The sequence below is a fragment of the Euwallacea similis genome, chromosome 3, assembly GCF_039881205.1.
Source record: "Euwallacea similis isolate ESF13 chromosome 3, ESF131.1, whole genome shotgun sequence".
NCBI lineage: Eukaryota > Metazoa > Arthropoda > Insecta > Coleoptera > Curculionidae > Euwallacea > Euwallacea similis.
In genome coordinates, this window is record NC_089611.1 from 3,698,584 (window position 1) to 3,713,091 (window position 14,508).

A 14,508-nucleotide genomic window follows, 5' to 3' on the forward strand; every position below is an offset into this window, starting at 1 on the left:
TACAGTAAATTAATCTCAAAAATGTCTTTCAATTCCATTCTCCGAATTTGGGACACCCTGTAATAATAATTTATTGGATCACCTTGTACCTCATATATTTCTTTACAGCTCTTTACCACCCGTGGCGCCATCTCAATGCGTACGCCCTAAATATTTACTTCCTAGCTTCAATTTCCAAATTGAAGAGTGAGAGCGCTTAATATATTTTCTCATGTTGAAAAGAGACGCAATTTATCCTAAGCAATGTAGTCATTGCAAATGTTCTCGTATATGACAATAGCCTCGGGACAATTGTGACGTTGACATTATGTGCCAAATCAAATAAATATGGCCGTGTTTATGGCGTCCGCCTATTTTAATTTTCCCCAATTTCTCTTTAAAACTCAAAATTAAGATGTTCCTTCTCACGTAAACCCCACATGTTATTATAAAATTAATCTTGAATCGTTCAAGTAATCTTCACCATCGGCATTTTGTTTAGAGGTAAGTGGATGAATTCAGCACAACCCTTTTTAGGCTTTTTAGGTCAGGAGAACTGCAGAAAAACTCTTTTCTAGTCCAATAATTAATTATATGTATTGAGGGACTACTTTTTTTGTGGCTTGGAAGGCATTTGAGGCATTGATTCTTTCTTTTTCAGCTTCAAACTAAAGCTGGCTGATATCTGGGATGCAGTTTGGTGGGATTCTTGGACAGGTTAGTTTGGAGAGTTGGATTAAGTTTATTGTATTTATTTATGCATGATTTGACCTAGAAAAAGGTCTGAAAAATGTACTATTTGGCAAAGTAAATATAGCTTGGGTCCATGTACCTGCCCCAAAAAAATTGAGGTCAAGACTTATATTCTTTTGTAAATTATATTTGGGGCCAATATTTGAACATTGATATGTCACTGTACTGACAATGTGCAAGGAACTGTTTTCCTCTCCATCACCTACTGCCTATATTTGTATTGTAATATCTTGTAGTTACTACATTCTTTTTGTTATATTTGATTAGGAAATAAATACTGTTTACTGTGTAATCAAAAAATTCTTAAAATTATATGCTAGGAACCAACAATTACACATATTGGTTTCAAATAGTATCTCATAAAACATTTGATTTTTTCTAGAAAACTGTAAGTTCTACCTTCCTAAAATTCTAAATACTAGTTAATTCACATCCTTTTCAATATAGAAATTCACTTCAGTACTACTAGTAATTTGCTTTTTATAGTCAAAAGGAAGAAATGGATTGGAAAGGGGCGACGCCTCAGCTCTAAGGGTGGAGTGACATGCAGTCTGAGCCGAGCCGATATATCAATTCAGTATCGGACATATTATACAGCCCTGACGAGATTGAGTTCCTTCTGGACGACATCAGAGACCTGGAGCCGACAAACTATAAACCTGAAGAGATTCAGGTATAGCAGTAGACTTGAATGCAATCTTGTTCATTTCTTTATTTGCATGATTTATATATTGTTTCTTATAAATATTATTGTGCATGATTGTAGAGTATCAATAAATCTTTTTTGTTAATTGTTATTTTTGTTTTCTTTGCCTGATTTTTGACAACAAAAGTTTTATAAAAATAGGTAAGTAGATTTATATACCTAGTTTCTTTAGCAACACTTTTCTCTGTTCCTGAACACGCTTTGTACGTTCGCTGTTGCTGTTTCCAGGAAGCCTCGGATGGCATGCTGTGTGTTTTGCAGGATTTCGAGATAGCCGGCAGTCGGACCGACGCCCTGAACGCCGAATGCGAGGCCGGAGAAGGCTGCGAGTTGGACTCGCCTCTCGGCACAGTCAACTCGTGGGATTCCCATTCGCACTACCGCAGAATGGCCCCTTCGCCGGATCTCTCTCTTTATTCGGGAGTGATCCTCTATTGCGATTATGCTCACTTGAAAACCCCCACGGGTTTTCTAAGAATACTGTTTCTGGTATGCACCTATTAAAAATTCCTGATGGTGAATCATGCTAGAGGATTTTTTTAGGCCACCACAATTGCGTGTTTGGCCTGTCTGTGCACATCAGGGACAGTGAAAGTAGGACTTTTCATGCTGCCTCTGGTGGGTCGTATCAGGCTTATGATGTTCATAACCCTCCTCAGTATTTTTGTGACATGTCTCCTGTTATTCCTTGATATCTCCCATACTGTGTACTTGTTTCCATTTAATTGGGGAAAAGTCGTAAGTACTTTAAGCAAATTACCTCTTTTAGATTGTATTTTAAGCAATTTCATTTCAGAATGCATATTTGTATGTAAGTCTTAGTGTACTGTTCCTCATAGCTTCTTCTCTGTTATTCCACATGGTGTTTTTATCAGAGGCCTTTTCATGGGTTCCTAAGTGGACTCATCAACAGTTGTTAGTTACCGGGGTATGTTAAATACAACAATTAAAAAAAAAATTATTTTGAAATACTCAAATCTTCTACAGAGTTTAGGATACGTCTGTTGCCTAGAATCCCTAATAATCTGCGTAATTCAGCAATGCAAAGCCAGAATTTATCATCCAGTGGGTGAAGATCCCAGCATGACCCTCCAAGATCGCCAACAATCCCCGGAGGGCAGCCCGCAGCATAAAGTTGTATCAGCGAATCAGACCACGCACAATTTTAGAGCCATCGTAAATACTCAGATAATAGCCACTACAACTGTGAAAAAATTAACTTTAGAAATAGACGATGTGCAGCCGTGTTCTTCGAAAAGTTCGGATCCTTATAGGATGGCATGATAACCTTTAGTGTTCAACAAACTCTAGTAAAGGTCAGCTTTTACCTGACAAAATTTCTCTGTAATAAAGACTCACCTCACTGCTGAGCTTTGCTGAAGACTGTTATGCCTTTGAAGGATGTGAGTCTTCAATAAAGCCATTTAGTTAGATGTCGATTAAATAACGATAGTACAATATTTTTTTAATGAGTTTTAGATATGAATAGGATTAGTTTTTGCAAAACCGTTGACTTATTAATTAGCGTTTGATAAAATGTTTTCACTTAGTTATTAAGAAGTGTAGTTGCAGTGTGGTTTGTAATTTCGTTCCTAATGTTTACAACCCTAGTGATTTCGGCTCAGGATTTTAGTCTTCATTAAAATAGCACTCATAAATAACTCCTTTTAGACCTTTTTGATAAATAAATCAAATTTCTAGCCTAGTAGATTCATTTTAAAATCCGACTTCTATACTTGATGTAATATTTCTCATATTTCTGCCATATTTAACTATATATTTGCCACAGAAATGTTGCAGGTTATAGACAAATTTTACAGAATTTTCTCTCTTGTTCAAAGTATATCAGAATAAACTGGTGCAGATTTGGAGCCTTAAAATTTACCCATCAGAGATGATGTTAATACTCACCTTTAATTCGTAAAACCTTTGTTGTACCTTATGGTACGTATTAGTTATATTTCTTGGGCCAAGTTCAAAATGATTCGAAAATGTGCGCCTCCGAAATTCGACAATTGGATGCTCCCCTTTATTATGGAGTCGTTGTTTAAAGGCAATAAAAAGCGAAGTAATATTTCATATCGATTTCGGATAAGTTTGTGTATAATTCTTTAAAGCAATTTAATAAGTTGTAAAGTAAGAAAATTAGTTTTCTTTAGTTCAAAATGTTCATCTTGTTCTTGATATAGATTTCACGTATAATAAAAACCCACTCTCTTCAGCAGTAGCAGATATTTCTTTAATCGATTTCAGTGACAATAAATTCAAGAAATTGAAGCATCCACAATGTGAGAGTGGCTTTTAGAATGAAAAATTCACGCAACAAGAATGATGTTTCAAGTTTTTGGAATGATTCATGTATTCGCTCTAATAAAATCGATAAATACCAATTTTTAACTCTCATTGGAGCAGATATCAAAACTCGTTTGAAATAGCTACTTAAATTTTATTGGAACTTCAGTTCGTCACTCGAATCAAGAACAAATATTTCCATATACATCCGTGAAGCTTTCAAGACTCGAATTCTGTATTACCATATTGTTGCGGTTATTTTATTGATTTATTTGCACAAACAGCAAATGGTTTTCTTTGTAAATAAGACTCAGAAGGAAAAAATGCACCCGCTCAAAATGAATAAATCATCGTGACTATTCCGCTGCATCTTTTCCTCCATCGACGTTATAGACGTTTGTTTGTAGCAATATTTGTATTATAGTGTGATTTTTTGAATAAACCCATGTAATAAAACCCGACTATGATTTTTAGACGCATATATTAAGGTTTGCCTTAACAATTTTTTTTTTAATGCAAAAAAATTATTCATCCAGTTTCATCTCGTCTAACTTTATCTCCAGCAAGCGTGGTCCGTAAAGGAGGACGTAGGCACAATGCCAATCACCTTATTAAAAAAATAATAATAACAAAAAATTCAAAGTAGTGCTCAACTACCAAAGTTCAACTTACCTCCTCCTGAAAGTTTTAAAATTTCCTCTTCAGTGACTGGGGTGACAGTGTCATCGTCACATTTGACCCATTTTCCGCCGGCTATCTTGATCCACCCTACGTAGTGACCGCTGGAAGACGACCGGCCTTTATGAGTCAAGACTGCTTGCAGGGTGTAATATCCGCTGTTATTGCTGCCCAAATCTGAAAATATGGCAAATCAAGAATTTGTAAAGTAAAAAAAGAATACACAAAGAGATAACATACATACCATCTTCAAACCAATAGGGCGCATAATTTTTGACCTCTTTTTGTTTCGTATCAACGTCCCTTTTTTCTTTCGTAGCGTCCACCAATGCATCTTCCAATTCCTAATCCAAAAAAACTATGAATTTACACGCTACATACTAAAAAACTTCTAACTAAAACAGTTCAAAACTAAATAAGATTTTATTTCAAATTGCATTTACATACTAAAAATTTACCTTAAATTTAGCTCTCGCAGGAGCTAATTTCTCATGCAGTTCCGGAGTGCACAAATCAAATGCATCAAACTCCATTGGAAACTTAACATCTCTTAACACTTTCGCATTGATCGAACCTTTTTCCTTGTAAAAAAATCTCACAAATTGTATTGTTAAATATGCCGGCAATCTGCTGATTTTTGACTGCAAACGCAGAACAATAATAATATAAAATATCCACGTAACGACTCTTACCGTCTTTGTATATACTGCGTCCCTATCTAACATTAAAGACTTTTTCGTAATTTGCTCTTGCATTTTCTAAAAAGTAAATCCAATAAAAAATATAGAACAGAAAATGACAGAAGAGTTTCACTTACGCTTTTTAGGCCAGATTGCATATACCTGACATCGGTAGACATAAAACAACTGAGTTGCAAAAACTGCTCTTGATTCTTTGCTGCAGGCTCTTCTGGAGCCTCATCACACTTAAGCTCCACATCCAAAGTTCCTCCAAAATATTGATCAATTATCGACTTGAATTTCTGCTGACTAGACTCGGAATTACTTAACTTGGAAGGCAATTTTTGCTGTAACATTCTGACCAATTCCGTCCAAAATTCATTCGCATCCTAAAAACACTCTTTTGTTACTTAAAAAATATACTTTGTTAGAAAAAATATTGTCGTACTTGCTGTGCAAAACCACCATGCTCAGTCTTTTCTGCAAACCTGGGAAAAGCCATGTGCAACACTTGCAATAAAACTATCGGCGGAACTGTGTGCCCTTTATCCATGGTAGAGTACAGATCTCTTAAAGCAGCAGTCATTGATTGGGCAGGAATTACTCCACCGGCCACAGCAACCCCTGTTAAGTGTTTGTCTTACCATGAAAGTTCTTATAACAAATTTTTAATATGAATTTTGAAGATTAACTGAAACAATTCAAGTACCTTCCTGGTAAGTTTGCAAAGCTTCCCGCAATTCTGGCACAGTTTTCAGGCACTGAACAGTGGCGTTCATGTAACACGTATTTCCTAAATTAATCAGACCAGCTGGCAAGTCGAGCTACATTAATTTGTTAATTAGAGTATTGAAGTTCTGTGTTTTGTATTGTCTTACCGCTGTTGCTAGTTCACTTTCATTCATATCCTCCACAAAAACAGTCTTTTCAACTGGTTCCTTAGGAACATCCTCTTCTTTACTACCCACCAGTAATACGGTTACATTCTTGAAGAGAAGAAAGGATTGTAGTTGAAAATAAAGAGATATTAGGATATAGGGGAGAAGTAAAATTAAATAATAAAATTAGAGTGGGTAATAATCGTCACAACTAAATTGAGAGGGCTGTGCAGGGTGAAGGTACAAGGTATCCTCAATTTTTAAGAAGAAATATTTTTTAACTACACGTTCTATGTGAAACATGCAATAAATCATTCCAATTTAAGAAAGCTGCAGCAATGTCGCACTTTACTGAGATACTAAGTACCTATAGGGTGTTAAAGTTTGTTTTTGATCATTTTTAACAAACTAAGACGTTAGCTCCAAACCTCCAAAGTCTAAATTTAGGTCCTTTGCAATAGGTAATACTACTTCAAAGTTTCTTTTATACTGCTATCAAATACTCTTTTTTTTTGTTGCCAGCCCTGCTTTATTTATAACTATCCAAAAACCTCTTTTGCTCTATTTAGAACGCCGCTGAACCTAAAATCAGCAAATTATCTATTTTGTGTTTGTGTGTACAAAAAGTGTCTTTTACAGTCAAAAATGTTCTTTATAAAGACATTTTCTGTAAGTTTAACTTACAAACTGTTTAAAATTGATAGTAAATCTTTCTCAATTTTTCTTTCTTTCATGAAATTACATATTTTACAGCTCATCTTCGTATTATTATTTGCTGCTACTATGTGTGTAAAAGTTGATTCCAATACAAAACAAGAACCCCAACATAAACGCTGTTTAGAATTAAATAAAAGAAGAGTTGAGGAACGTCAAGGAAAGATCAAAGGACAAGGGAAGCCAGTCTTTGCGGTATTAACGACAAATTCCATGATGAATTCATAAGCAAGGATTCAATATAAAATGTACACTGTTCAATGTAATGTATATGCCAAGTTTAATCTTTATAGAAGGTCATTAGAAAAGAGTTGAAGGAGATAATGATAGAAACAATATCTTAGCCAATATCATAAAAAACAACAACCCTTCCTGGAAATCCTGGAAGAAGAGAGGTAATGCTCAATCTAAGTTTAAATGTGAGATGATTAACTACACAATCTATTTTTTTTACTATATTTTAAAAAAACAAATCAAGGGTTAGTAATGTAGTATGTGGTTTTGATTATGTAGTCGTCTAATATTTTTACAAAATTGTTTGTATTGGTTATCTAATTTTTACAGGAGGTCATAAAAAATAATTTAGAAGACATTGTATAGAAAATAACAATTATCCTCCCTAGAAGTCCTGGAAGTGTGAATATGGGCTGATTAATTAGTGATTTATTTTTGTTTTCTTACATTTTTATTTTATAAGAAAAGAAATGGTTACAGACAAAACTTTTGGCTTTTAATTTAAAACCTTTTAAGTGCAGTGAACCTATATTTAAACAAATTATATACTACTACATGATAGAGCAAATGCCTGAAGTTAGGAAGGAAAAACCAGATTACAAACAGACTATGAAAGTGAAAATCCCTTTGAAAATATTTTAATTTGGAATTTTTTGACTTAATATTTTGTTATGTATGCTTTGCTTTCTCAAATCAGAAACACTGTTGCACTTGAATAAAAAAAAATAGAATGAAAGGGCTGAATATTATATGAAAGAGATTCTGTGTTCTAAGTTTTTCTGAAAACTTTGTTTTTATTTTTTATGACTTTTGTAGTTCAGAAGTTAAGAAAAGTAGCAACCCATGTTAAAATGCACTTTTCGAACAAATTCTTCTACATCACAAAAAATAACCATGACTAAGAAATTTTTACACAAACTACCAAATAGGAAAACTCCTCTATAATTTCATAAAAATCATGTTAAAACTACTTACATCTTTGAGCTTAAAATTGTCCCAAGAATCGTTCTTCAAAGTAACCCCTTTAATCATTAATTTTTGCCTTTCTGGTAGCACCCCAGTAAGGGTGAAAATCTGTCCCTTGAAAAGCTCCGGGGGCTCGTCCGTATTTACTTCCACTTGATACGCCTCCTTGCCCCATTTTACTTTAACTTAAAACAATAGAAAAAACATGATTTTGCTTGAAAACGTTGTATTTATGGGTGGTGAGGTTAGAAGGGCGAATAAAAAAAATTCGAATGTTTGACCTACCTTTGTATTGTGGCATGCTTTTGAGGTGTGGAAAATTGAGGGCAAAAGCTGTTTCAATGTTTTTTTAACACAGTTAACACAACAGTTTCACTCAAACTGACTATAAATCGCATAAAAGTTCAAAGTTTTGATGAGATGTAGTTAAAACTTGAAAGTCATTTTTCGAAAGTGACAGTTGAGAATTGTGATTTGATGTTTAATATAAAAGTGAAATATAGATAAAACAAATGTTCTAACGTCAGTCAGAGTGCGCAGGATATTCCAAATTAATAAACTTGATAATAATGTTTAGCGCTTATCATATTTGATGTTTTATAATGGAAATCATTAAACATTTTATTTCAAATCTAAATTATCTACTAATATTAAAATTTGCTCGTAACTTTGATTGATATTTTCTGACTTAGCTGAGTAAACCTGACACTAGTATTTCTCATTTCAAATTCAATTTCACACATATTGTAAAATCGAATTGTCATAAATTACATATAAGACTATTTCATATATGCTAAAACTGAGTAATATAGATATGCTTTTGTAACATTTTAATCCTTATAATATTATTACATATTACAGATAATCTAGCATATACATGACGTCAGAGACAAAATACAATATGTGTCAACTTTCATCAAGATCACAAACGTCACATATTTGACAAGACGATATTACAAGAAAAACAAGTGAAAGTTGGATTTGCTACTAACTAACGATTTGCAAAAGTAGATTAAAAAACAGTCTTTGCCTTTCCCATTGAATAATCCGCGTTGTTATCGTGTTTTCCCAGTCGCAACAATGCATATTTCCACCATTTCCTGTGTTTCTACAATTTACTAGACCCCATCATTATCAATTACTCAGAAAAACTCTAGTGACTGCAGTGTGATGTTTCTTTGTTGTGACATTTGAATGTGTGAAAAACTTGAGGAAAATGGGTAACTGTTTCAGTAACCCCTCGACTGCTGAAAGACAGGACCGAAATAGAGGCCCAGTAGTGCCGCCTGATGAGACTATTCAGCCTGTAAACTCAGCCCAGCCCACTCCACCTATCGAGGTAGTAAGACCAACAGTAGCAAGCCCAGAACCCGAACAGCCCATCAGTGCTAGAACAGAAAGGACTTTCATTGCTTTATATGATTATGATGCAAGAACTGATGAGGACTTGAGTTTTCGTAAAGGGGAACATTTGGAGATTTTAAATGACACCCAAGGGGATTGGTGGTTGGCCAGGAGCAAGAGGACAAGGCAAGAGGGGTACATTCCATCAAACTATGTGGCTATATTGAAGAGTATTGAAGCTGAACCGTAAGTTGAAACTTTTTTCATTTTTATGTTCCAAAATTTTATATGTAATTAGATATTTGGTTTTATATATTATCATTTGATGATATTGGAACAATTATGTAGTTATCAGATAGTTATGGGAAAGAATGCAAAATAATTTGCAATGCACACTTGAGATAGCTAATACTTATACTCACGCTTGCAAGAATTCTAGTTATTCTTACTTAGAGGCTCTACCTTGAAAATAAATGGAGCACTACAGAACATATACTGATATACCTGCAATCGAACAGTAAGGTTATAGTCTTATAAACGAGTTGGTGTATGGGATGTATGGGGTCAACCATATACAATTTATGTTTTTCTTATCATCAATTACTAATTACTTATCATCAAGATTATTCCTAAACTTATTACTATCTCCATTAAAACTCAGGGTTCAAAAATTAATTAATTTTTTAAAACTATTTTTATGATATTCATTGCCGGAACTTCACCAATAAATCTGATATTTTCGTCTAGCGCATTAAATTGTGAAGTCTGTTCCTCTATTACTCATTTCCCTTCAATTATTAATAATTTTACAAGTTCACCCAACAATTTTTTTAAGAATGGAAAGAAAAAACTCATCCCCATGAATTTCACTCCTAATGTGAAATTTAGTTTAGTAAAGTAAAACACTGGAAAAAAATTAAGTTTTTAGTCCCACAAATAACATTGCATGTCCCCAAATAAGTTTAAAGCCTTCTTCATAATTTAACTTCTACAAGAACTTGCTCTACATATAGCCAAAAAGAGCCCATTTTTTTCTGAATCACCTTATGTATTATTATAAAAATAATACCTTGAAGTTCTATTATGAGTTACATAAAATAATGCTACAATTGATTTTACTAAAAATATTTTTAATGCATTATTACATATACAGGGTGTCCCAGTTGTTTCTAACAGGACTTTAACATTTGATAGAAAAATTCAATTCAGGAAAAAACTTCATATAAACATAGATCCAAAGTGCTTGCTTTTCGAGATACAGGGCGTTAAAATTGTCAAAAAAAAAAGTTTTTTTTTTGTTATCACATCTTCATCTTTGGAATTATTTCAATTAAAATTGGTGACATGATATCAATCAATGAACTGCTTTATTAGGCGGTTATAAAAAAAGAAAAAGGAAAAATATGCAATTTTATTTTAAACAGTCCCACCTAAATTTTCTGTCTTAATTCATGGTGGTGTAACCCCACAATGCCATCACTGATTGTATGTAAAACATATTATTACCACCTAATAAAGCTGCTCATTGGTTGATATCATATCACCAATTTTAATTGAAATAATTCCAAAAATTAAGACGAGATAATAAAAAAACGATTTTTTTGACATTTTTAACACCCTGTTTCTCAAAAAGCAAGCACTTTCAGACCTATGTTTATTTGAAGGTTTTTTCTCGATTGAATTTTTCTATCAAATGTTAAAGTCATGCTAAAAACAACTGGAACACCCTAGATATACCAGTACTTACTATTAAGAACCAACTCAATTTGATTAAGAATGATTTGAATAGGTATTTCAAATATAACATGTTAATTTGCTAAATGCTTTGTTGAATACTGGAATATCCTACTTGTTTTGTATTACATGGAATACTTCTCAAAGTACTCTTATTTAGGTAATTGTTATAATTCCACATATTATAATAGTGTTTACTTTATCTTATCTACAGGTTTTAGTTAGATAAATTGTATCACAGAAAAGCCAGAGAGATAGTTAACTGTAAAAAACAAATATTTATATAGATAAATCATCCAGCCCCCATAAATTCCAGATAACTTCAAAATGAGTTAATGATATCACTGTTTGTTTAGAAACGTTCTAGGGATATCTCATAACTTTTTTATATTAATTAAAAGCTAATTATGCTAAGTTTGTTTCCTCTAAAAAGTTGTCTATCATAGATTTAGTCAAATAAATATTTTAACCAATAATTAAATTTTGAAGCCAACTAAATATTTAGTTAAATTCCTTGTGAAATTCCTAACTATTGATCATTGGTCTATACTGAGATCAGTAACAAATCGTTGGCAATACATGCAGTTCTACGCAGAGTTCTGTCTATAATATGGCCTGAATTTATCAGATTTGACTTTGAATAGATGTTCATAATTATCAATTAATACTTGTATATGCATAATCCATTTGGGGGTACTATTTATATTGATTTTTTGTTCTTTAAATTTGCTTTAAAGTAAGATTACTAATATACTTTATCTAAGAACCTATGAGGGTCCTTCCTCTAATTACCGTTTTTTATAATGTCATTACTGCTTTGATAACTATATTATTATCTCCAGCAAAACATCCATTATTTATTCGCCTTATTGGTCATTATAATGTTTTAATTGGTATTTGGGTACACTTTATCCTAACTGCTCCATTAGTGCATTAGTCACGTTAATTTCGTTACATAACTCCTATTGTCTAGGTCTATAATTTAGGCAACTATGCAGAGGATTTCTAGCAAAATGGTTTAACCGCGGGAAACATACCGATTAAACGTTAAGGTATAATGGCATTCTTGCAATGTGTATAATAGGTGTTTGTGTGGAAGATTTTTATTGAGGCCGATTTTATTCGTAGTCGGTTTAAGTGGGTAGACAACAGCTGTCAGAATGAATATTGTGAAAGCATAGTATCTCTGCGTCCAGGTTTCAATTATTGCAATCAGGACTCGAGATGTGAAGGAAACATAATGTTATCTAATAATCCTGGATAGAAGAGAAACTGGGCGTGTCATAATCAAAAAGAGTAGATAAATGAAGACTTGATTATACTCTACACCTTTTATTTTGATTATACTATACACCTTAAACTGTCAAACCTGTGCATAAAAATATCTAATAAGTACAGCAATATCTGTATTTTCATGAACATGTCTAAAGAAAAAAAAAGAATGATGAAGTACTTATTGTGTATTCATCATATATCTTGATAGATAAGGATCATCACTACTAGGAGGGCTGTTATACCCCACACCCCAAAATAACCCATTTGGCACCTATTCCCAACCCATATTCCCTTTTTCCCCAGGTACCTACCTAGCCCCCAATCACCGTCAAAAACTCACCACATTAATCTTTTCGTCTCACCCTAACTATCGGAAAAACTTTTAAGCAAAGGCATCAAAAACCTTCTGAAATTCCCAGGTACCTACCTGGGGAAAATTAAAGAAATTTATTCCGATTTTTTTTTTATTTCCCCAAAAAAGTTACTTTGCACAACATAAGACTTTCGATTCCGCCGATTTCGAATTTTTTCATTCTCACTCAGTGAATTAATTCGTCTTTTAGGCTTAGAAAATACTTTAAACTCGGCTGAATTTCGATGAAGAGATAGAAAATAATTTTTTGCTGGTTGTTGTCTTTCTGGATACCGTTGCAGATATGTTTCCAAAGTAATTTGTACATTTCTATGTGAGGCGTAATATATTTCTAGCATATCTCGTTTTTCTTCACTTGAAAAAGGCATTTTAATATGATATTATACTAAATTTATAAACGTATGCGATGTTAAGCGAAATTCAGCCGGAATGTCATAAATTTGTTTATCGAAACAAGCATGTATGTTATTTCCAAGGCACTCTTTGCAGAAACAGGATTTTTAATATTTCCACCAAACTGCAAGTCCGAATTTTAACATGTAATACATCATCGTAACCAGAAAAAAAAACTGAATTTAAGTATGTAAAAATCCAAGATGGCGCCTATAAAAAAAACAAAGTTGATGTTGGTTCCGGAAAATCGAAACGTTGAATTCCAAATTTGGAACCGCCATGTTATAGAGATGAAATGGCTACGACAATGTGCCAGCCATTTTCAATTATCTCTTCAAATAAGTCCAGGAAAAAATAACATCCTTTTTTCGAAATTTCGAATTTTTCCTTGTATTTCCAGAAGTAATTGGAATTTTGTAATTCTTCAAACGGCTTCTTACAAAGCTCAAAAATGCCCAACTTTGCCCTAATTTAACCGACCTCGTATCTCTTCAAATAACCGAGATCCCCATGGTTAAGCTCGTAAAACGGACACCCTGTATAGTAAAAAGTGGAATAACACAACCAACATAACCTTTGATTCAATAATTTAATGACACTGAAATTTGAATGAACACAGTTTTCTCCGCAACAGAGGTTGATAACTTCTTTCAAAGATGGCAGTCGCTGTTTAAATTTGTACAGATTTAATATTTTTATTTTAAAAAGATCCAACTATTTTTAAACTAACTTCTTTATAGGTAAATTAACTATGAATACAACATTTAAAATTCTTAGTTCGTCCTTTTATTGTGCATATTTGATGTTTAGTTACATACAAACACATTTGTGGTTTGGTTTTTAAATGTTTAATTATTTCCTCAACTTGTTTTTTGGTTAAATTACCATTTTTATATTTATCATTTAAATTGTATATAAATTTGTTAGGTGCCTGTTCATTTTCTGATTGATGATTATTCGCATTTATAACCTCATTATCTGACTGTTTTAATTGCCTCAATTGCTCACTTTGTTCACTTTTCGTTATCTCTTTGTTACTGTTAATTACAGTACCGGATGCTTTTAGCATCCGAAGGAAGCCTCCGGCTTCCGTTTCATTATAATCACACTGTTTGCGCTTCAGTACGAGATCGTTCCGACCTCCTAGGATGCAAAGCATCCGTACTGGTACTAGTAAGCGTTTGTTGTATTTGAATAGTAACGTTTTCAAGTTCCTCTTTCAACTTAGCTACAGGATCTTTTAGTCCATGTTTATTCATCATATATTCATATATCGGTTTGATTTGATTATAAATTCCTAACACATTCGCTCTAGAAGTGTTATACTTACGTCCTATTTCTGTTATACTTTTCGTACTCAACTAGTTTTTAAATTTTTAATTTTTGTTCAGGATTTATTTTAATGTTTATTTATTAATATTAAAATAAAAATTTTATACGGGCGCAAAGCGCCCTACTAGGATGCCTTCGGTATCCATATAACATTAACAAAACACTGACTATATAATC

General features: G+C 33.0%; 3 protein-coding genes across 4 annotated transcripts in view; 2 read left to right on the top strand and 1 right to left on the bottom strand.

Moving 5' to 3' along the window:
• Positions 1-253: 253 nt before the first annotated feature.
• LOC136419635 (uncharacterized) lies at positions 254-4,184 on the top strand. 2 transcript variants are annotated; one of them, XM_066406125.1, is made up of 7 exons: positions 254-483; positions 641-696; positions 1,219-1,405; positions 1,667-1,927; positions 1,982-2,176; positions 2,235-2,366; positions 2,426-4,184. In XM_066406125.1, the coding sequence occupies exons 3-7, from the start codon at positions 1,277-1,279 to the stop codon at positions 2,720-2,722; spliced, it is 1,014 nt and encodes a 337-aa protein (XP_066262222.1). In that variant the 5' UTR covers positions 254-483; positions 641-696; positions 1,219-1,276; the 3' UTR covers positions 2,723-4,184. The 2 variants fall into 2 exon arrangements, with proteins under 2 accessions (XP_066262222.1, XP_066262224.1); XM_066406127.1 differs by having other exon boundaries at positions 1,700-1,927.
• Positions 4,185-4,196: 12 nt separating this feature from the next.
• Usp14 (ubiquitin specific protease 14) lies at positions 4,197-8,335 on the bottom strand. Its single transcript, XM_066406128.1, has 11 exons — positions 8,166-8,335; positions 7,890-8,065; positions 5,967-6,074; positions 5,798-5,912; positions 5,537-5,712; positions 5,226-5,477; positions 5,101-5,166; positions 4,867-5,049; positions 4,653-4,752; positions 4,403-4,585; positions 4,197-4,337 (listed from the first exon to the last, which is right to left on the bottom strand). The coding sequence occupies exons 1-11, from the start codon at positions 8,179-8,181 to the stop codon at positions 4,255-4,257; spliced, it is 1,458 nt and encodes a 485-aa protein (XP_066262225.1). The 5' UTR covers positions 8,182-8,335; the 3' UTR covers positions 4,197-4,254.
• Positions 8,336-8,823: 488 nt separating this feature from the next.
• Positions 8,824-14,508, top strand: part of Src42A (Tyrosine-protein kinase Src42A) — a 32,820-nt gene continuing 27,135 nt past the window's right edge. Inside the window, exon 1 of the mRNA XM_066406773.1 lies at positions 8,824-9,470. Coding sequence (XP_066262870.1) covers positions 9,097-9,470 — 374 coding nt within the window. The 5' untranslated portion in view covers positions 8,824-9,096. The remainder of the gene's footprint in view (positions 9,471-14,508) is intronic.